At 44.8% G+C, this 22990-nt stretch overlaps 2 protein-coding genes across 2 annotated transcripts in view; one reads left to right on the top strand and one right to left on the bottom strand.

Annotated features, from left to right (window-relative positions):
- The first annotated feature begins 295 nt into the window (after positions 1–295).
- nkx2-4 (NK2 homeobox 4) lies at positions 296–5569 on the top strand. Its single transcript, XM_062977924.1, has 2 exons — positions 296–843; positions 3446–5569. The coding sequence occupies exons 1-2, from the start codon at positions 471–473 to the stop codon at positions 4174–4176; spliced, it is 1104 nt and encodes a 367-aa protein (XP_062833994.1). The 5' UTR covers positions 296–470; the 3' UTR covers positions 4177–5569.
- A 13868-nt stretch (positions 5570–19437) lies between these two features.
- The window catches only part of xrn2 (5'-3' exoribonuclease 2), a 75594-nt gene continuing 72041 nt past the window's right edge, over positions 19438–22990 (bottom strand). Inside the window, exons 29-30 of the mRNA XM_003220068.4 lie at positions 22157–22301; positions 19438–19994 (exon numbers count right to left, since the gene is read on the bottom strand). Coding sequence (XP_003220116.1) covers positions 19938–19994; positions 22157–22301 — 202 coding nt within the window. The 3' untranslated portion in view covers positions 19438–19937. The remainder of the gene's footprint in view (positions 19995–22156; positions 22302–22990) is intronic.

Raw genomic sequence — 22990 nt, 5'->3', positions numbered from 1 at the left:
GTGGGGAGAGAAGAGACTCTGCAGGAGGGTGCGAGAGGTCGCAGGTCCCTGGGAAACGGGGAAGGGGTCTGCAGGTGGACACTTCCCCCCTCCCCACCCCCACTCCAAGTCCTTCCAGGCTTTGGGTCCCTGCTAGAGGGAGGGGGTCTGGGGAGAAAGCAGGCGCGCCTCTAATTGGCGGGGGCCCGGGAAAGCCCTCCCCCTTTCCCTCCTTGAGCGCCAGTGGCTGCCCAAGGGGGCATTTATGGTAGCCCCGCCCCCCGCTGGGGTCTGTCGCAAACCTGGCGGAGCCGGACTCAAAGAAACCTCAGCGAAGGCGAGATTGAGAGAAAGAGAGAGAGAGTGGAGGGAGGGCTGACGCGCCTCCCCCTCCTCCTCCTCCTCTTGGGTTCCCGCCGGTGTGCCCCTTTCCCGCGTGGAGCGAGTGCAGAGCGAGCCCAGGTTCCCGCCCGGTTCCCGCCCGGCGCGCCATGTCGCTCAGCCCCAAGCACACGACGCCCTTCTCCGTCTCCGACATCCTGAGCCCCATGGAGGAGAGCTACAAGAAGTTCGGCGCCATGGAAGGCGGCCTGGCCGGGCCCTTGGCGTCCTCTTCCTACCGACAGCCCCCGCCGCAGCAGCAGCAGCACCAGCACCCCATGGCTACGGCGCACAACCCTACTGCCGCCTACCACCCCATGGCCCACGCCGGGGTCTCCCAGTTCGCCCACGGCTCCGTGGCTGGATACTGCAACGGCGGGTTAGGCAACGTGGCTGAGCTGGCGCCTTACCCGGACAGCGTGCGCGGCGGCGGGGCCGCCTCCGGGTGGTATGGGACCAACGCAGACCCACGCTACCCCACCAGTAAGTGCGGGCGAGGGGCCAAGGAGGGGGGCTGTGCGGAGCCCAGGGTCGCCCCGTCGGGGCTGCTTCCCTTAGGGCAGGCGTGGGCAAACTTGGGCCCTCCAGGTGTTTTGGACTTCAACTCCCACCATTCCTAACAGCCGGCAGGCTGTTAGGAATGGTGGGAGTTGAAGTCCAAAACACCTGGAGGGCCCAAGTTTGCCCATGCCTGCCTTAGGGGAAGTTTGGAGAGGTGCCCCGGGAGGAGGGGTTGGTGGGCATCTTGGAACCTAAAATAAGAATCGACAAAAAGTATAGCCTTGCTACAAAAGAGACAAAACTTCCACCCCTGGGCATTTTCTTTGCCCCCTTCTTGCTTGGAGATCCACACCTGCTGGAAGGTACCCAGGGCCCTTCCACACAACCCTATATCCCAGAATATCAAGGCAGAAAATCCCACATTATCTGAGTGTGTGGACTCAGAAAACTCAGTTCAAAGCAGAGTAGTTCCATAACGCAAAATAATTTAGAAATCAGGCTCTATCAATAACCTTCAGTGAACACTCAAGACAGATAAACTTCAGTGGGCACTCATGGGGATTTGGTTAACCAGTTAACATTCATGAGTAAATCAGGTTTTTTTTTAAAACCTGAAAAAAATCGGAGTGGTGGGGTTTGAACCCCTAACCCCCCCCCCCTTCCTTGGCTACAGCCCTGCTTTCACACAGCCATAGAACCCAGAATATCAAGGCAGAAAAATCCCACAATATCTGCTTTGAACTGGGTTATCTGAGTCCACACTTCCGTATATTCCAGTTCAAAGCAGATAATGTGGGATTTTATTCAGCTGTGTGGAAGGGGCCTATATCACACATTCCCACACGAATTCTGACACTAATTATATACTGGTGATGGCAGAGGTGGTGATGGGGATGGTGGTGGTGATTTTTTTTTTAGCTTCAAGAGTATATTCAAAACATTGTAACATTACCCTCAGACATAAATGTTTAATAGCATATATGAAAGTGTAATAACTGCAGACAGATTTAGGCATTTTGGACACAACTGCTTGCGCCATTTGGAAATGGCAAGCCTAGCAGTTATTTTCTTTTCTTCTTTAAAAGTTTTATTTTATTATTTTACCCCACTCCACCCTGGACACAGAAATTACATTTGAAATACCAGTTTTAATCTCAGTTTTTCCCCACACCGCATCTTAATACATTATCTAAATAATTCCTAACTAGATCCCAAGTGTTTTTAATTATTATAACATTTTCTATTTTATCTATATTGTTCCATTTGCAACTTATTTCCACATTTAAGATATTTACTATATAATTAATAAATACCAATTTGTCAGAGTCCACTTTGTTTTATCTTTCTAACTCCTCACTCCATTTGCACACAAGCTATTAATTTGTCAACCACGCTTTCCTTTTGCACATTATACACTCCTGGTATCCTTGCGTGTAATACATTTCTATTGTCTATTATGATTTGAAGATTTAACATTATATTAATTTCTCCTTCAGTCATTCACCAGTACCCCTGTACTCTGTGGTGGTGGTGTTGATGATGAAGGTGTTGAAAGTGATGATGATGGTGATAATGGTGATGAAGGTGTTGATAGCGAGGAGGATGATAATGGTGGTGATAAAGGTGAGGGTCAAGATAGTGATGGTAATGATTATTGTAGTGATAGTGGTGGTGGTGGTGGTGATAATGGTGATTGTGATGATGATGAAGGTGTTGATAGTGAATATGATGGTGATAATGGTAGTGGTAATGAAGATGATGGTGATGGTGATTTTGATTATGATTGTAGTGATGGTGGTGGTTTTGATGATGGTGGTGGTGGTGTTGATGATGGTGATTATGATGATATAATTATAATAAAACTTTATTTATACCCCACCACCATCTCTCAGAGGTACTCAGGCAGCTTACAAAGCACTCAAAGGTGCAACATACAAAATAAAAAAATTGCAGAAACAATAACATAAAAAAATAACAGCCAACATAAATATCTCACTTCATAAAACCTCTTGATTAAAATCAATGAAATACAGCAATAGCTGCAGACATAAAAACAACAATAGCAAATCTAGTAATGTAAAGTACTTGGAGATATCTATGAGTCACATATTTATGATGGAGGTGATGAAGATGAAGGTGTTGATATGGAGGATGATGGTGGAGGTGGTGTTGATGATGGTGGTGGTGATGCTGATGATGGTGTGGTGATGAAGGTGTTGATAGTGAGGATGATGATGATAATGGTTGTGGTGGTGTTGATGATGGTGGTGGTAGTGATAATGAAGGTGTTAATAGTGAGGATGATGGTGATGATGGCAGTGGTGGTGATGATGATGAAGGTGTTGATAGTGAGGATGGTGGTGGTAGTGATGAAGGTGTTGATAGTGAGGATGGTGGTGATAATGGTGGTGGTGATGGTCATGATGGTGATGATGATTGCAGTGGCGATGATTAAGTTGATAGTGAGGATGATGATGCGCTGCCTTGCTTCTCCCCTCCCCTAACCCAACCCTCACCCATGATGCGGCCCTCTCTGAGTCCCTCTCTGACATGTGGCCTGTTCCCTCCCCATCCCCTCCCCCAGTTTCCAGGCTGATGGGCCCCTCGGGGGGCATGAACATGGCCGGCATGGGCGCGCTGTCGGGCATGGCGGAGGCGGCCAAGTGCCTGGGCCCGGGGCTCCACCACGCCGCGCCCCGTCGGAAACGCCGGGTGCTGTTCTCGCAGGCGCAGGTCTACGAGCTGGAGCGGCGCTTCAAGCAGCAAAAGTACCTCTCGGCGCCGGAGCGGGAGCACTTGGCCAGCCTCATCCACCTGACGCCCACCCAGGTCAAGATCTGGTTCCAGAACCACCGATACAAGATGAAACGCCAGGCCAAGGACAAGGCGGCCCAGCTCCAACAGCAGCAGCCGCCGCCGCCGCAAACGGAGGGGCCCGGCCTGTGTCAACAGCAGCAGCAGCAACAACAAGCGCCGTCGACGCAGGCGCCCCAATCCCCGCGCCGCGTGGCTGTGCCCGTCTTGGTGAAGGACGGCAAGCCTTGTCCGCACGGCAGCGGCAGCGCAGGGCAGACGGCAGGGCAGAGCCCCGGGGCCGGAGGAGGCGGAGGAGGAGGAGGCAGCGCAGGGCAGCACCCGGCGGCGGCAGGGACGGGCTTGGGCCAAGGGCCGGACCTGGAGGAGCTGCCCCCGAGCCCGCCTTCCCTCCACAGCCAAGTGGGCGCCCTGGCCCAAATGGACGCCGCCAACGCCGCCGCCTCCGACTACAACGGCGGCATGGTCAACGCCAGCTTGCTCTATGGACGGACTTGGTAACAACCATCATCATCATCATCATACTCAAGCCCCAGGAGGTTTAGGAGGAGGAAGCGACTGCCAACTCCCTTTCCTCCCCTCTAAGTGCCCCAAGTTTCCCCGCGGCTCCTTCTGTCTCCCCCACACTGCCTCTTCTGCTCCTTCTGCCCCCAAACTGGACCCAAGCAAGCATGGAGTTCGCCTTGACGCCGCTTTCGGAGCCTCCCCTTTTGGCCGCTTTCAGGAGCCCAAGTTGGAGGCTGGGACAAAAACACGACTGTGTGACGCTCAAACGGGATGTTGCCATCTGCTCAGCGAAGGAACGAAAGCGAAAAGAACAAGCCGAAAAGGAAAGAAGGGCAAAGCCAAGCTCTCCCGGCTTGACTCGGGAGAGTCACAGATTTGTGTTGTTGAAGGCTTTCACGGCCGGAATCACTGGTTGGCAGTGAGTTTTCCGGGCGGTATGGCCATGTTCCAGAAGCATTTTCTCCTGACTTTTCGTCCGCATCTATAGCAGCTATTCTCAGAGGTAAACAGCCAGACCTTGAAACTGAAAGGCAAGTTGGCCAATTGCAACATTCACACCTGCCTCAAACAGACAAGAGTTCTTTTCTCCCACCCTAGACATCCCACAGATATATAAACCCCACTGGCATAGTTTCCAACACACCTCACAACCTCTGAGGACGCCTGCCCTAGATGCAGGCGAAACTTCAGGAGAATATCCTTCTGAAACATGGCCATACTCACAGCAACCCAGTCGCAGATTTGTTTGTGTGTGCTTCACTTCTCGAGCCAGAGCTCTGGACTCTAGCCTTCGAAAGGGCAACTGATACAAATATACTAATAATACTAGTGAGGGAGTCTCTCAAGTGCAATCTCATCCTTATTATTATTATTATTACTGATGGAGAGCTGGTTGAGTTGTGACTCCGGGTCGACGGGCAACACGTCTCCCCATTACACTATGTAACACGGTTTTTGTTCCTGGGTTATCAATACCATTTCCGAATTGGTTCTATCATAAAAACAAAGCAAAGATTTTTTTTAAGCTGCAAAAAGCTGTTGTTTTGGGGGACATCCTGCAGCACTTTTTGCTGTAGTTTTTTCAGTGAGAGCCTCAACCCATTCAACAGCCACCAAAACGAAGTTTCTGGAGTGTGACAATTACTTCCAAAGTAAGTGCGGCAAAATTAAACAGAAAATAACACTTTCAAACCAGGACCAAACAAACAAAAATCAACTTTTCTTACATAGTGTTATTTACCAAAATAATGCGAGGCAAAGTTGCATGATTTGCATCCTTATAATGGTATAAGGATGTTTTGATGGAAGGGAGGGGGGAAATTATTATAGTGTGCATTTGGAGATAAAGATATATATGCACATATATACATATATATATGTGTGTGTGTGTGTGTGTGTATATATATATATGTATATGTATGTGTGTGTGTGTATATATATATATATATATATATCCACATTTATACACACACACACACACACACACATATATATAGACATGCACACCCATATATATTATATATGCAACATCTCAGAGGAACTGGCCAGTGATCACAGTCAAATGAAAGGGAAACTGGAGAGATGGAACCAGTCTAATGTAATATATTATCTGCTGAGGGAGAGACTCCTCATAAAAGGCCCCAGGGCCACAGGAAGTTCTCCTGATCAGTCCCCTTTTCAAGAAATACTTTCTGAAGGAGCCTTCTTTGAGAGTGGACCACTCATTTCAATGTAACGTCCATGTTTATTTTAAAAAGAAATGTTTACTGGGCGAGCTCTCACAGAACTAGAGGAAGACATGTCAAGTTGGCTGGGCAATAGAAAGCCCAAAAATAATAATGAAATAGACACACATTCTGAAGTTCTGACTCTGCAATCCTAAACCATCCTGAGGAATAGAAGCTTATCCTAGCTCACCACAGTTAAGTTTCTGCTGGTTATGAAGTTCACTTCTGGCACTCTGCTATATTTATGGTGGAATCACCCCAACTGAGGGTTATTTTGAGCCTAAGAGCTCAGCTTCCCCAACATGATGCCGCAAATGTTAGCCCTGTTTCTGGGTATGTTTGACCTGCTGATTTGACCGAGTCCCCCCCCCCCCCCCCACAACCAGCTCTAGTTATTTAGATAAAGAATATATGCAATTGATCGGTCTTCGCCCACAGAAAATTATGATAGCTGTATCTAAGAAACTAAAGCTGATGCCATCTATCCAATGCAGTTGTCTGAATCAGCGCCCCAAATAGTCCCAAGAACAGGCCTAAAAACTTAGCCAGCAATGACAAATTGTTGTGGGGTTTTGATATGGACCCATCAACCAAAAGGAATGGAAAGGAGGGAACTTTTTCATTTACGTTCTCTCTCCCTCGGGAAGAAATGCGACAAATAAGCAGCAACTAAAAGGTAGAGGGCTCAGTTATTTGAAATCCCAGTGAACTCAACTGCGTCCAGATTGTGCTTTTGTCAACACGGGACTCGTCGTTTGATGGCTTTTGGGTTGTTGTTCTCTTCGTTTTAATTTATGAATTGCTTGTTTAAAAAAAAGAACACAATGGGTCGTCCCTTCCTAATACTGGTCTTCACTATCGCGGTTTGTTCATCACGATTATTTGTTGGTCGGAAGAAGCAACGCCATTTCTCCCCCCCCCCCTTCCCTGTGCGAGCCGTTCCCGTTTTGTTTTGAGATCGAGCAAACATTTTTTTCAATTCGTGGGTCACTTTCAAAAAGCCTGGATTGGAAACCAATTGAATAAAATAAAGCCTGGATAACCAAATCTGATGGTGAGCACTTCAAGTCAATGAAGTCTGTGGGGTTCATGCAAATCAAGGGGAAGTCGGGACTTCAAAAGAGAGCCCGGGAACCGGGAGAAACCCAGGAGCAGAATCCCCGTCCTCTGTTAGAGAGGGTAAAGGGGCCTCCAGTTGCAATCTAGACAGACAAAATAGAACTAAATGACACTGCCTGGATTTTGAAACAAAGGGCCTGGGCGTTCGTTAAGGGGGGAAATCAGGGGCTCCCGCCAGAGCTTCCAAGCGGACTTACTTCCCTGTTGGGCTTGATGGTCTCAGCTGCAAATCTAAAAGGGGATGTTTAATGAGTTGTCCAAGGCTTTCATGGCCAGAATCACTGAGTTGCTCTGAGTTTTCCGGGCTGTATGGCCATATTCCAGAAGCATTCTCCCCTTACGTTTCGCCCACATCTATGGCAGGCATCCTCAAAGGTTGTGGGGTTTGTAAGAAACTAGGCCAGTGGAGAAAGGACTCTTGTCTATTTGAGGCAAGTGCGAATGTTGCAATTGACCACCTTGATTTGTATTGAATAGCCTGGCTTCTTCCTGCTTGGGGGAATCCTTTTTTGGGAGATGATTAGCTGGCCCTGATACTGGACCACTCTAACCACCATGTCAGAGAAGCCATTGAAATCCACAAGCATGTAGTCAATTTCAACAGTAAGGAGGAAACCATGAAAATGAACAAAACCTGGCTACCAGTATTTTAAAAGCTCTAAAATCAGGACAGTAAATAAAGAACAACACTAAAAAAACAGGGGGATTCCAGATAGGAAACAATCCAGGATGGGAGAAAAAACTCTTGTCTGTGAGAGACAAGTGTGAATTTTGCAAAACAAAAAAACGGGAATCCCAGACATGAAACAATCAGCTCTAACACCTCCCAACAAAGGATTCCCCCAGGAAGGAATCAGCCAGGCTTTGAAGCTGCAAGGCTTTTCAATTTTATTTTTTCCGTGTCAGGAGAGACTTGAGAAACTGCAATGCTAATCAAGTTGATTAATTGCAACATTCACACTTGCCTCCAACAGATAAAGAGTTCTTTCTCCCACCCTGGAACTTCCACAGATATATAAACCCCACTTGACGAGTTTCCAACAGACCTTACAACCTCTGAGGATGCCTGCCATAGATGTGGGCGACACGTCAGGAGAAAATGCTTCTGGAACATGGCCATACAGCCCGAGAAACTCACAGCAACCCAGGAATGTTTAATATTTAAAGAGATCTGGATGAGGTTCCGAGGTTCAGAAGGAGAACTTCCTCCTGGAACCTGCCTCGACAGAGCAAACCCCATACTTCTGGCAACTCAGAAGTAAATCCCATTGAGTTCCAGGAACAAAGGAAATGGAAAATTCCAGGAAGGGGGCTGGGAAATGTAAAGAGGGTTGCGACCCTAAGAGTATCAACCTAAGCATCAAAAGATTAGGGGGCCGGACAGGCGGAGAGGGAGGGTGAGCCAAGGGATGGGCTTCCCTACAAAACTTCCCCAAACCCTGTCTGCTCACCTCTCCATTTCCCACCTTGAGGGCTACTTCCTTGCGTAGAGCAACTCGGATCAGGCGTGAAGGCAGCCGCTTCAGCAAAAAGAGTCTCCAAGAAATGTATTTTTGAAAACAAGAGCATCTGATCGTCTACCTTCAAAGTAAATTTGGAAACGTTAAGGGTTTCTTTTCCCTCCAATCTCTCTGGATTGGGAAAGCCAGTCTCGTTTAAATAAAAGAACTCGTCCCTACGACAGTGACAGGTATGTGCCAAGCTTTGGTCTGAAAGGACATGATCCAGCCAAAGAGAAGCGCCTTTTGGAGAACAGCGCGAGTTGAAATCCCACTGGAGTTTTCAACTTAGGGTCGTACCCATTTAAAGACAATTGGTTTGCAGAAACTAATGCAGGGCTCAGGAAAAACTGCACTCGGTGTTTTGCAGATTGTGTGTGTGTGTATGTGTCAGGAGCGACTTGAGAAATTGCAAGTCGCTTCTGGTGTGAGAGAATTGGCCGTCTGCAAGGACGTTTTCCAGCGGACGCCCGGATGTTTTACCATCCTGTGGGAGGTTTCTCTCATGTCCCCGCACGGGAAGCTGGAGCTGACAGACGGAAGCTCACCCCGCTGCCCGGATTCTAACCCATTGCATTTTGTAGATAGGAGTTGAGGAATATAGGACCCGGTGGTTCTCCACTGACTTGATCTACCGGCCTCAGGTTGGGAGAAATAAACCAAACAGCCTTTGGGATGCGGCCGGGTTGTGTTCAGCGTCTAGATTTAGAGAAGGAAAACCCGGCAAAATGACTTGTTTTTTACTTGTGTCTGACTCCAAATGGGATTCCCTTTAGGCAGTGTTGGGGTCACAAAAAATTGGCAACAGTGAAAAGTTTCTGAAGGCCACCCATTTATATAAATCTGTTAGCAACAAGGCAAAGTGTTTGCAGTGGCAGAAATGCAGAAAACCAATGCAGAAATGGTTTAAGCTGCACTTCATAAAAAAGGAAAACCGGCCTGTTGAGCAAGCCTTGCAAATACTGGTGCATTGTCACCCGAGAAATGTGTCAGTGACTCTTAAGTATAGGTATAGGAAATAGGTATAAACACACACCTATATACTGACAAATTTCTCGTGTGGAAAGGGTCCCTAGTGGAAAAAGTGTAAGAAGCCTTGTTCTAAATTAATGTTCGAAGGCAAATAAGTTTCCTCGAACTCAGAGAATCCTCCTTGCAAGCAGGAAAGGCCACGGGTTCTCTGAAAATAAGCTGGCATTTGGCGGAGGGGGTCGGGAAAGCAACTCGGAGGCATCTCCCTCTCTTCTTTCGAAAGAATAAGATGCCGTGGTCGAAGGCTTTCATGGCTGGAACCACTGGGTTGCTGTGAGTTTTCCGGACTGTATGACAATGTTCCAGAAGCATTTTCCCCTGACGTTTCGCCCACATCTACGGCAGGCATCCTCAGAAGTAATGCGGTATGTTGGAAACTAGTCAAGTGGGGTTTATATATCTGTGGAATGTCCAGGGTGGGAGAAACAACTCTTGTCTGTTTGAGCCAGGTGTGAATGTTTCAATTGGCCACTTTGATTAGCATTGAATAGCCTTACAGCTTCAAGGTCTGCTGCTTACTGCCTGGAGGAATCCTTTGTTGGGAGGTGTTAGCTGGCCTTATATCTGTGAACATTGGGAGTAAATCTCATACTTACTAGCACTGGCTTCGGAAGAGAGGCCGAAGAGGAACAAGCCCGACTGAACACCGTCAGACTTGCTACTTAGTAAATTCAGCTGGGATAATGACCTTGCAAGACTGGAATCATATTCCTATTTAAATGGAACGTCGTCCTATTAAAACTGCTGGGATTTCCTTCTGAGTCGCTACCAATTACACTATGTAACACCGTTGGTTTGTTTATGTGTGCTCCTGGGTTATAAATGTCATTACCTAATTCAGTTGCTGCGAGTTTTCCGGGCTGTATGGTCATGTTCCAAAAGCATTCTTTCCTAACCACATCTATGGCAGGCATCCTCAGAGGTTGTGAGGTCTATTAGAAACTAGGCAAATGGGATTTATATATTTGTGGAAGTTCCAGGGTGGGAGAAAGAACTCTTTATCTGTTTGAGGCAAGTGTGAATGTTGCAATTAATCAACTTGATTAGCATTGCAGTTTCTCAAGTCTCTCCTAACACGGAAAAAATAGCATTGAAAAGCCTTGCCTCATCAATTAATCACCTTGATGAGCATTATGATAGAACCTAATTGTTTCTATCATAAAAACATGGGGAAAATTTATTAAACTGCAATAACTATTGATTTTGCCGGACATCCTGCTACATTTTGCTACAGTTTCTCAATGAATCTCTGGTAGAGTTTCAACCTAATCAACATAGTTTGTGGCAGCCACAAAAAATGAAATTTCTGGAGTAGAACAACTACTTTCAAAGTAAGCATCGCACAATTAAACAGGAATAATACTTTCAAACCAGGAACGTGATTTTTTTCCCAAATTTTGTTACATAGTGTTACTATTATTATTTATTAATAATAATTATTATTAATAATAAAATAATAGTAATAATAAGGATATCCCACGCACCTCTCTTAAATGAGACTCAAAGCGACTCTTATAGGATTCCTGTACAACTCATATATTTTAAAGTAATATAGAAAAAGCTCCATTCCTCCCCTCCACCTTTACTCCTCCGCGAGATGTGTTCCATACCCTTGCTTCTGACTGTTCGCTCTCTTTTTCCTGAATGTGATTGCAAGCAACTAACTTTAAATGGAGCCACAGGCGACCTACATTATTTGCCTTATGAGCCTCCTTTCACCGTTCATCCTTCGGTTTTGAAAGGGCAGTAATAATACTCAACTGCCTAAACGGAAGGCTGTATTTCTTCCATTCTAAGGGCCCTTCCACACAGCCATAGAATATCAAGGCAGAAAACCCCACAAGGTCTGCTTTGGAGTGGGTTATACACTGCTGTATATTCCAGTTCAAAGCATAAAATATGGCTTTTATTCAGCTGTGTGGAAGGAGCCTCTGGGCCCCCCTTTCACTAGATAAACATCCTTCAAAATGAGGCGCCTCATAGAATCGCAGGTGTATCTTATGTACAATTGAAGAAATACGGGGTAAGTATTTTTAAAAAGGAGAAAGTGTGTAAAACACAAAAAATAATTGAAGGGTGTGTGTGTGTGAAAGTTAAGAATTCCTTAGTGTTATAAGACAGAAAATACATAACTTATCAAGTAGGATTTTTTTTCTTCCTGTCAGGAGTGACTTGAGAAACTGCAAGCCGCTTCTGGTTGAGAAAATTGGCTGTCTGCAAGGATGTTGCCCAGGGGACGGGCCGGATGTTTTTGTTTTTGATGTTTTTACCATCCTTGTGGGAGGCTTCTCTCATGTCCCAGCATGGAGCTGGAGCTGATAGAGGGAGCTCATCCGCGCTCTCCCAGAGTTGGATTCGAACTGGCAACCTTCAGGTCAGCAACCCAACCTTCAAGTCGTCAGTCCTGCCAGCACAAGGATTTAACCCACTGCGCTCTGAGTAGGAAGTAGAATCCATCTAGCCCGAGGAAAGGTGTATAATTATAAATCGTATTTGTATGAGCAGTGATGTTTGAATCCTAGGCTGGGTCTACACTGCAGTTTCAGCATGACGATTAACTACATTGAACTGCATTATAGGGCAGTGTAGACTCATATAATCCAGTTCAATGTACTTTTGCACTCCTATTGGCTTGAGTCCTGTGCGATTTTTGTCACTAGCCCCAAATTGGAAACGAGTTTCTGTTTGGGATTCAGAACGATTCCCTTTCGAGAAGATGTTAACCTAAGAAAACAATTTTAACAGAAAGGAGGAAATCATGTAAATGAGCAAAATCTGGCTACCAGTCTTTTAAAAACTCTAAAATCAGGACAGTGAATAAAGAACAACACTAATAAAATAGGGGAATTGCAGACATGAATCAATCAGGGCCAGCTAACACCTCCCATCAAAGGATTCCCCCAGGCAGGAAGCAGCCAGACCTTGAAGTTGCAACGCTATTCAGTGCTAATCAAGGTGGCTAGTTGCAATAGTCACACCTGACTCAAACAGAGAGGAGTTGTTTCTCCCACCCTGGACCTTCCACAGATATATAAACCTCACTTGACTACTTCCCAACACATCTCATAACCTCTGAGGATGCCTACCATAAATGTGGGCGAAACGTCAGGAAAGAATGCTTCTGGAACATGGCCATACAGTCTGGAAAATTCACAGCAACCTACTAAGAAAATAAGTTCCCTCAAAGTGCAAAAGTATCCCCTGGGCGGCCAGAGGCTTCTGATACTTGGTCCAAACGGGTACATTCAAACAAACCAACAACTCAATCGAAAGGTCTCTCATGCCAACGCCACTGCAAGCGAAGGGGACCTTGGCAAGGGTTTGGCTTAGGGACTGTTGCCAGGACTGTCGCCTTAGCGCCTGTCTAAAATACCTTTCTGCCCTTCTTTGGGTCGCTTCCCCAAGCCGACACTATAGGTCAACTGCGGGTCCCAGCCCATCTTACTCAATGTTGGGGCTCATGTAAAAAATTGTCACCAGTCAACAAGGTTCCTGAATGTCGCGATTAACACCAATCTGTCAGCAACAACGTGCAGCGTGGGCTCTGCAAAAAGGAAAACCAGCCTGCTTCGCAAGCTTTGCATATGCTGATTTATAATGATAAGTCAGGCCCCTTCCACACAGCTGAATAAAATCCCACATGATCTGCTTTGAACTGGGATGTATGGCAGTGTGGATTCGTAACCCAGTTCAAAGCAGATCTTGTGGGATTTCCTGCCCTGATATTCTGGGATATAGGGCTGTGGGGAAGGGCCCTGGGTCGATACCTGGCCCATGTCAGTCTCCCGGGGGCTCTCCTTCCCACGCAGGAAGCCTCCCCTCCCCAGGCTCTTTCGGGGCGCTTGAAAGGCAGGCCTCCTCCCTCCGCCCCCCCCCCCCCCTCCTGCTTCCTTCGGGGCAATTAGTGCGGCGCAGGCCCTGAAAGCCAGGGAGGCCTCGAAGGCCGGGCCGCCTTCGGGGAAGCTCATTATCTGAAGAGGCCGCTGAGTGTCTCTGGAGCGGCCCGGCCGGGGAGGGTCCGAAAGGGAGACAAAAGAGGCTCTTCCCCCACCCCCTCCCGGCCCACGTCGGAGGAAGGCCAAGGCGGTGGGGGTGGGTTTGCAGGATCCCACGGGCGGCGGCCTTTAATGGGAGGCCAAGCGGGGGGCCCGCAGGAGAGCGGCGCTTCACTCCGCAAAGGGCCGCCTGCCGGGAGGGGAAGGGAGGAGAGCGGGGGGGGGGGGGGAGCACTGCCAGGCCTTCCAGGCTCAGAAGGGCCTGTGCATCTCGGTCACCGGTGGGGGGGGGGAGGGGCTCCCAAGGCCTTGCTTACGTGGAGTTGGGCACCTGAGAAGGAAGGCCTCCTCCGCCTGGCCGGGAAGCGCACGGGCTCCACAGAAGTACACTGGACAAGTCCCTTCCCTTCCCCCTTCCCTTCTCTTCCCCGTTCCCTTCCCTTCCTTTCCCTTCTTCCTTCCCTTTTTCTTTCCCTTCCTTCTTCTCCCCTCCTCTCCATTACTTTCCCTATTCCCTTCTTCCTTCCCTCTCTCCCCTTCCTTCCATCCATCCATCCATCCCTCCCTTCTCTCCCTTCCCTTCCTTCCTTCCTTCGCCCCTCCCTTCTTCCCCCTTTTCCTCTCTCCCTCCATTTACCTTTTTCTTCTTTCTTTTTTTCCTTCCTTCCTTCTTCCTTTCCTCCTTCCCCTTCTTCCTTCCTTCCATCACTATCCTTCCTTCCCTTTCTTCCCTCCCTTCTTACTTCCTTTCCTCCTTCCCTTTTTTCTTTCCCTTCCTTCACTCTTCCCTTTCTTTCTTTTCACATTTCTTCCCTCCCTTCCTTCTTCCTTTCCTCCCTGCTTCCTTCCTTCTCTCCCTCCATTCCCCCTTCCTTCCTTCTTTCCTTCCCTCCCTGCTTCCTTCCTTCTCTCCCTCCATTCCCCCTTCCTTCCTTCTTTCCTTCCCTCCCTGCTTCCTTCCTTCTCTCCCTCCATTCCCCCTTCCTTCCTTCTTTCCTTCCTGCCCTATCTTCACCCTCCCCTCCCTCTTTCCTCCCTGCTTCCTTCCTTCTCTCCCTCCATTCCCTCTTCCTTCCTTCCCTCCTTCCTTCCCTTCTCCTCTCCCATCCCCTTTTCTCCCTAACTTCCTTTCCTCCTTCCACCCTTCTTCCTTTCCTCCTTCCCTCCTTCCACCCTTCTTCCTTTTCCCTCTTCCTCCTTCCCTCTCTTCTTTCTCCCTCCCTCCATTCCTCCTCCCTCCTTGACACAACTCTGAGGATCTCCATCCTAACTTATAAACCAAATCTCTAAACCAAAGTCTTTGGCCCCTTCCATACAGCTGTATAAAATCCACATTGAACTGTATTATATGGCAGTGTGGACTCAGATAACCCAGTTCAAAACAGATATTCTGGGTTTTATGGCTGTGTGGAAGGGCCCTAAGTCAGATCTCTGAACCAATAATACAAGCATTTGCTGAAAACTTTGTGGAGTGATCAAGGCAAAGAAAGCTTTGAGTGGGGGTGGAGGTATGGGATGATACCACTTTTCTTCTCCACCCTGGCAGGAACCCTGTTGGTTAATCCCAAGTAGAGTTGTTGAGTATCTTCAGGTCATTCTCAAGAAATGGTGATGATATCACAGGATTTTCTGGGGCTGAGGGTGTGTGACTTGCCCAAGGTCACACAACCTTGGGTCTCCCTAGCAGCGCGTGAAGGACCCTTGGTATCCAGAGACATACTCTGAAGCTCAAACCACTATGCCACTCTAGACCACCTCATTCTATTGTAGTGTGAGGAGTTGACACACTGATAAATCCCACTGGTTCAATGGATCTCTATTCAGGACTTACTATAGGATTTAGACCATTATGTATAAAGCAGGATGGCAGTGGCTTGTCAAGTGTCAGCTCAGAAATAATCCTGCTTACTGTCCTGGGATGGGGAAAATCACCCTCCAATGAATTGCACCCAGGATTCTGAATAATCCCTATTTTTTGAAGGGAAACTACTGCTCATCATGGAGACATTGACACTTTTCACCTACTGAGAGGCGAGTCTTGGAATCGCTGGCATCACTGAGGAAAAGCACATGGGAGCAACTTCTGGCCATGCAGATGTTACTGAATGGCATCTCTCATCATCTCAGTCCTGAGGAGGACTGATGGGAAATGCAATTCACCAGGACAGGGAGGACTATAGACTGTTATAAGAAACCCTTCGGCTTGTCTGTGATTAGAGCAGATCACACTCAGAGGCAGTAGACACTTAAGCACCAAACTCAAGAGTTCCTATTTATAGGCATCCAGTTCATTGCAGTCCAGTTTATGGCCTCACAGAGTGGCTGACTTCTTTTATCACATGGCATCATACACTTTCTTTTGTTTGCACCTGTACTTTGGAATATTTTCGAGCTTGAGGATGGGAGGGCTAGGTTTGCCAGTCAGTATATAGAGGCTCTTCTTGTAACAGCAATAAACAACATATTTGAAGTTTCAACCTTGCAGCTCCTTCATAAGAAAATCAGGATTTTATTTTAATATTCCAGCTTTCTGATCTTATATAGAGAAGCAGGCAACAGGACTGCGCCTTTGTAGACAGTAGGTGGGATGTTCTTTCTTAAACAGAGTGCAAATGAAAATACAGTAAAGAGAAAGTGACCATCTTTGTTTGATCATGTATGAAGGGTGTCCCCCAATTCCACCACAAACAACACCCCTCACTGTAAAGTGACTACTGTCTTCTTTGTTCCTAGATAAAAGAGAACAGCATGGCAGCCTTACTGCCTAGTATGTCTGGATTAGTATAGGGCAGAAGCCTCATTTTTAACAAGAGTGGAGTGGATGTCTGAACATACCATTTGGAGATGACTACAGGTGAATCCTAATGCTTTCTAGCAAGTGTCTTGAACTGAAATGGATCATTTGTATATTGAGAGAAATAAGGCTATGCAACTCCCAAAAGTTTGGTCTCAAATTTCTTGGTGATTTGAATCTGGGTTATGATCTTGACCTAGCAGATTCTGATCCAGAATCCGAACTGAGATTTGGGATTTCAGAATGATACTCCTTCCCCACTGACTCTCACTGGGAAACTACAGAGAGTAGAGTTTAAAACCATGCACACAGACCCTAAAGTGCAGAACTGCCTTTTCAGAAGGGAAACTCTGGGAATTGTTGTCCTAGTCATCTTTAAAGTCTGTAGTAAGAGACAACCACCACCAGAACCAATTTTGAACTTGTTGACCACTTGATCTTGGCTACTCTTTTTGGGTCATGTTGGTTTCTACAACATGGATTAACTTTGTCTAATATCATAACATGACAGCTGTTCTGCTTTATTCTGCCAGCCAATCAATTGATTTTTTTGTTGTTGTCAGGAGCGAATTGAGAAACTGCAAGTTGCTTCTGGTGTGAGAAAATTGGCCATCTGCAAGGACGTTGCCCAGGGGATGCCGGGATATTTGATGTTTTACCATCCTGTGGGAGGCTTCTCTCAAGGGAAGCTGAAGCTGACAGAGGGGAGCTCACCCCGCTCCCCAGATTCAAACCACCAAATTTTAGGTCAGCAGTCCTGCTGGCACAAGGGTTTAACCTATTGTGCCACTAAGAGACGAGATCCAATAATGCAGCATAAGGAACAGCACAGCAGATCTCACTACTGAGATGCCCCCCTTCCTCAATAGCATCTCTCCTGGATTTGTCTTCTTTGGGTGGGAAGTGAAGAATGATGTTATCTTTTGTTTCTGCCTTACAATTGTTGCCCCTGTTCCATGGTTGCCCAGATTTTCTTCTGCTTTTGCCATGGGCAGGACTGTTTGGTGCTTGTTATGGTACCAGAGCAAACTGCTGGTGTTCTAAGACAGGGTTTTTAATCTCTATTTGCTGCTTACAATGCAGGCAGAAAGCAATGCTGGGATCTCAGAGCAATCCCAGACAATACTCTGCCTTTTCTGTAATGTCTCCTTTCACACCTAAGCAGCAGCAACAACATAGTGTGTTGGCAGGAAAATAGATTTCACTATATAAAGCAGCCAGAGACTCGGCAGATAAACGAACAAGAAGAGGAAATATGAGATTGAAACACGCTATTCAACAAAACGAATGTAATTAAAAATTGAGTGAGACAAACTCAGATGACAATCAACTACAGCCACAGCAGTTTCATGAATTGCTACAAACACAGAAGGAACATCAGGGGAGATACTATTTTAATTGTATATCATGACATAAGGGCTGTGATTAGAGTTCTGGTGATTCTTTCCCCAGATTGCACACTGGAGATTTTAGTGAGCACAACAAAGCACTTCTTCTCTGTATCACACTACCATGAAGCCTTTTTAATAGGGTGATTTTGTGACATCACATATTTTTAATGTCTGGATCTTCAAATCAGTTGAAAACTCCTTGATACTATTACACTCCAGAATAAATTGGCTCAAATCCACTCTAATCTGGAGCTCTCACAGATTAGTCTAAATCATCCCCTTTTCATTTGTGATTTGTCTGACCAGTCCCAAAAGTAATCTGATAATGTTGCAGATAACAATGGGTGATATGCACTTTTAAACCAAACAGATCTTCTGCAACTTTGGGTGCGACTTTTTGTTAGCATTCCAGTGAAATAGGGTATAAATGTAGTAAATAAATAAATCCTTAGGAAAAAATATTTCCTACACTGTTTTTATAAAATGTAATAAAATATTCTAGAATATGAAAATGCTACCATTTTTTAATATTTAAACTTCTGGGGTTAATTGAGTAATTTAGCCGCATTCATATTCCCTTTTCTGGTATGCTTCATGTGAAAATTTCATGTCACTGACTTCCTGGCAGCAGACCTCCAGAACACAAATAATTGCGCTTATTAGTCTTGTGTATTTGTACAGAATCACTATTAGTTCCTGTTTGTTTCATTCGTAAGGCCCCGCTTTTGTTTTTGAATGCCTCTCCCAAAAACTGTGGCTTTCCCTCCACAGTCTGAAAAAAAATGAATATTTTCAGCCCACTGGCAGCAAAGCATTAGCACCTACCAGTGCCTACAGCTGAGCGCCGACTAAGAGGCACTCTGCGCTGGGCTATGGGCAAGTGCTGGTGCTTTCAGCCTGCTTGCCACACATGCACTTTCCTTGAAAAGAGTGTGTGTGTGTGTGGCGAGAAGGCCCAAAAAGCCTGAGTCTGCCAGGGCCTGCAGCCATGTGCTGAAAATCAGCCGACCAAATGGTTACCTTTGCTACTTTCTTTTTGTTTCACTGATATTTTTGTGCCTTCCAAATGAACAAACAGTATGAAAAAGCGAATTAAAAGGATGAGATGGTAACCGGGCTCATGACTAGTGCTTATGGGAGAGCAGAGATCATCAAATGTTGTGGATAATGGCCAAATATATATGCTTTAAAAATGTGGAAAAAGAAGTCAATCAATCATTGAACTGGTTCACTGTCAACAGTTCAGCAATATGAACTGTTTCCCACCTCTGACACACAGTGATTGATTTAGTAAAGGTAACCTTGACATGGTCTAGTCGAGTCATGTGGCCAGCATGATTGCATGGAGCGCCGTTACCTTCCTGCCAAAGTGGTACATATTGATCTACTCACATTTGCATGTATTTGAACTACTTAGTTGGCAGAAGCTGGAGCTAACAATGGGAACTCACCCCACCCCATGGATTTGAACCACCAACCTTCCGGTTAGCAAGTTCTGCAGCTTAGAGGTTTAATCCGCTACACCACCGTGGCCCCATAATGTGATTACTTTAGGTTGACAAAAAAGATAAGTGCCCCACAGGATGATATACATAATTTCTAATTGTCACATAAATTTTATGGTATTGTAGGCATGATACAACTAAAAACTTTAATTCTATAATATAAAATAAACTATGTAAAAAAATCACACAGATATTGTAAATGCTGAAACTTTTACTTTGGAAGTTCAGCAAATGCTGGTTGAAAGGGACAATTACATCAATAAAGTACTACAAGGCATACTGACAGACAGTCTTTAAATGCTGTGCTTACAGATGGCTAAGTAAACTCACACAATTAAACACAATTCATGTGCATCTTTTTTCAATGCTATTATTCTTAGGCTAATCATTTCTTAGCTGTGAATTTAAGGGATATTCTGATGTGAAATTGAAAGCATCAGCAATGCAATGCAAGACAATCCACAGACAATAAAGACAGAACAGTACCCTTGCTTTGTCAGATCTTTTACACAAACAAGTATTGATTCATTTGTATCCTGCAGTACAGTTATAAAGCAACGTATGGATTATATCAAATCTTATTAGTAAAAATGTACAGAGTTTAAAAAGAAAGCTTATCATCTTAAAACTACTCAGATGATAAGTGTGATAATAAAAACAGACACCTTTTAAATGGCAGAAAATGCCAAAAGCCTAATTCCAGTTGTATCTTCCAGAAGAGGGTGGCAATGGGAAAGGTCTTCCATAACCCTGCAAAGGCAACAAAAGACAGTATTATTAGTTTTAGACATAACATCAAATAGCAACAGTACAAGGGAAAAGTAACATGCATGAGAGGGAAAGATCTAGTCAAATGTATACAATTTAATGAGTTAACATGCTTAAGTATCTCACTAAATCAAGAAATGCCATATACGGTATGTTGCTGACAGTTCTTTTTAGTAAAACAAGAATTTTAAGAGATGTAAAACATACAAACATTAACATGGTGAAACTTGGTAGATGTAACAATTTATACACACATACTTAAATTTAGTATTCATTTAATTAACTGCTTGAGACTGAGATATGTTTCTGCTCTGCAATTAGAAACTGCTGTTCAGTTTCTTATTTATATTATAGCTGTACAGGTAATGACAGAGAATCAAAGGAACTGGAAAAACATCACATATAAGACATGCATTTTTGTCTTTGAGATCATATGCAATTCTGTATATACAACATGGTGATTACAAGTGAAGGGATGAGATTTTCTGTAATTTCTAATGGTAGAAATGATACTTCATACGGATCCATATTTGAGACAATGTATCCAGAAGGTTTTTATAATGTGTTTTAACAATGTTATTAACAGATCTGTTTATATTGTTTTGTTTTTATGTTTGCAATTTGGGCATTAAATTTTGCCAATTTTTGTAAGCCGCCCTGAGTCCCCTTGGGTGAGAAGGGTGGGGTATAAATGTTGTAAATAAATAAATAAATAAATAAATAAATAAATAAATAAATAAATAAAATGTGCTTTTAAAAGCGTATTTAGAAGGACAGGGAAGTTAAATTGCTTCACAGTTTCAGGATGCCTGCCACTGCAGTCCAAATTCACTTTCAAAAACAAGGGAAAGTTTGGTGCAAGCTTTGTGGCAGCAATTTTTCAAGGTGTAATTAATTAGCACTCAAAATTTGTATTTGTTTAAATTTGTATTGAAATCACAATGGCAGTAGAATTAAACGTCAGAGAGGAGATTAAGGCAGGACCATATGACCACCACAGAATGGCAGGTATACCCCATCTCACAGAACTCTTGACTCATGTAAGCCAGTCAAGCCACACCTTAGAGCAGGCCTCTTCAACCTACGGCCCTCCAGGCCTTTGGGCCTCCAGTTCCCAGAAGCCCTAGTCAGCTTGTTGAATGGTCAGGAATTCTGGGTACTGTGGTCCTAAACACCTGGAGGGCCACAGGTTGAAGAGGCCTACCGTATATACTCGAGTATAAGCCTACCCGAATATAAGCCAACATGCCCCACAACAACACAAGTGCAGCCACGCTCCCAAATAAGTGGCAGACTTGTTGTAAAACATGATATTTTGGTGCTTCATTTGTAAAATCATAATGTAATTTGACGTTTAATAGGTTTTTCCTTAATCGTTCCTTATTATCTAACATTTTTGCTTATCCAACATTCTGCCGGCCCATTTATGTTGGATAAGCAAGACTCTACTGTATACAACTGTAATTTAAGATAAGACTTTAATAAGAAAAGACTGTTTAACTCTGATTATCTATATACTCGAGTATAAGCCAACCCGAATATAAGCAGGCCAGGACCCTCACTCGAGTATAAGCTGAAGAGGGCCTTTTCAGCCCTAAAAAGTGTGGAAAAACTCATCTTATACTCGAGTATATACGTTACTTTAGAGTCAAAGGCAAAAGAAGGAGAGATCATATAAACGGAGGAGGTATAGCAGCTTCTCTAGGCCTTCATTTCTGCCATGGAGTAATTATTTCTGAAGGGTCGGGATGAAAGCAGATTTTCTGGCAATTAATGGATGACAGTTCTTTTGGTGAAAATAACTTGATATATAAGATGGCTAGGTTCTAGATCATGGGCACAAGTTCAGAAATATTCGTTATTGAAACCAAGAGGATAAATTGACTACAGTTTAAGGAGCGCTAATTTCAGTGGGTTTAACCACATTTAACTTTCATGGAAAACATTATCTGAAAAACATACTTGATGCCCAGGGACTTTGTAAAATCATAATCTTATTGAAACACAACTCAAGAGATTAACATAGCTAATATAGGTCTTCCTAGACAATGCACATAAATGTTTTTTTTTTCAAAAATAAAAGAACACGCTTATAACTGGCAGCTTGCTACAAGACTAAACGCCTCCACAACTTGCTCTGTTACCTGTCTTCCACGGTCCCTCCGATCACTGGGCCTCTGTGAGTAATCCATTAGTCCACCTGGACCTTGGTACTGATTTTGTTGGTACGGTGGTCCCTGGGAATGGGATGACTGATTCCAAGCAAGAAGAGGAGAGGCTCCAGAATTCCTGAGAAAATGACATGTATATCTTTGTTTGTTTATCCTTTGCAAGGAGCTTTAGTTTTAGTAATATGACATGTTTCAATTCTTTTTTGGCATACAGCTTGTTTACAGAACAATAGAATGCCTCTTATCAGGCCTGCAGTTATTTTACAACAATGTGGCCTCTTTCCTAATGATGGAACTTAAAAACAAAACACATCTAAATCAAACCATGGATAACAAAACCCTGTGCTCTATGTTAATTGGCCCCAAACATAAAGATTTGACAATCTTGGTCAAATTCAGGTTATAAAAAACGTCCTGAAAGGATTCAATCCATTTGGTATCCCCGACACTCCAATCTGTCTTTCTGCATTGATGTAGAAATGCAGATTTAAGATAAATCCATATTTTAAAAAACATACTATCTAAAAAGTAAGCAACTACAAGAATAATGCTTTATTTTCTAAGCATCCAGGCTATATCCGGGAATCCATTATTTCTAGTTAATTGCAGGTTGCAAATGAATTCTTAGGGCTGAGTTGTTTGAATCCAGGGTAGTAGCTTTAGCTGTTATCTCTCGCACCCCACCCCCACCCCACCTCACCATTCCCCTATTATTCCTCTCAAGATGGTAGAAGAAGGTCTGATCAGGAAGAAATCTTTTCAAGTTCTATTGATGCTGTTTTCAATTGACCACAGTGACCTAGCAAC

The sequence above is a fragment of the Anolis carolinensis genome, chromosome 4 (genome assembly GCF_035594765.1).
Source record: "Anolis carolinensis isolate JA03-04 chromosome 4, rAnoCar3.1.pri, whole genome shotgun sequence".
Lineage (NCBI taxonomy): Eukaryota > Metazoa > Chordata > Lepidosauria > Squamata > Dactyloidae > Anolis > Anolis carolinensis.
The sequence above is the reverse complement of the archived record's forward strand: the minus strand, read 5'-3'. Positions and strand labels throughout refer to the sequence as shown.

Excerpts from the sequence above, each read along its gene's own strand:
- nkx2-4 (XM_062977924.1), top strand. The coding sequence starts at position 471 with ATGTCGCTCAGCCCCAAGCACACGACGCCCTTCTCCGTCTCCGACATC. Across the intron at positions 844-3,445 it reads AGACCCACGCTACCCCACCA|TTTCCAGGCTGATGGGCCCC; the intron begins GTAAGTGCGGGC and ends CCCCTCCCCCAG.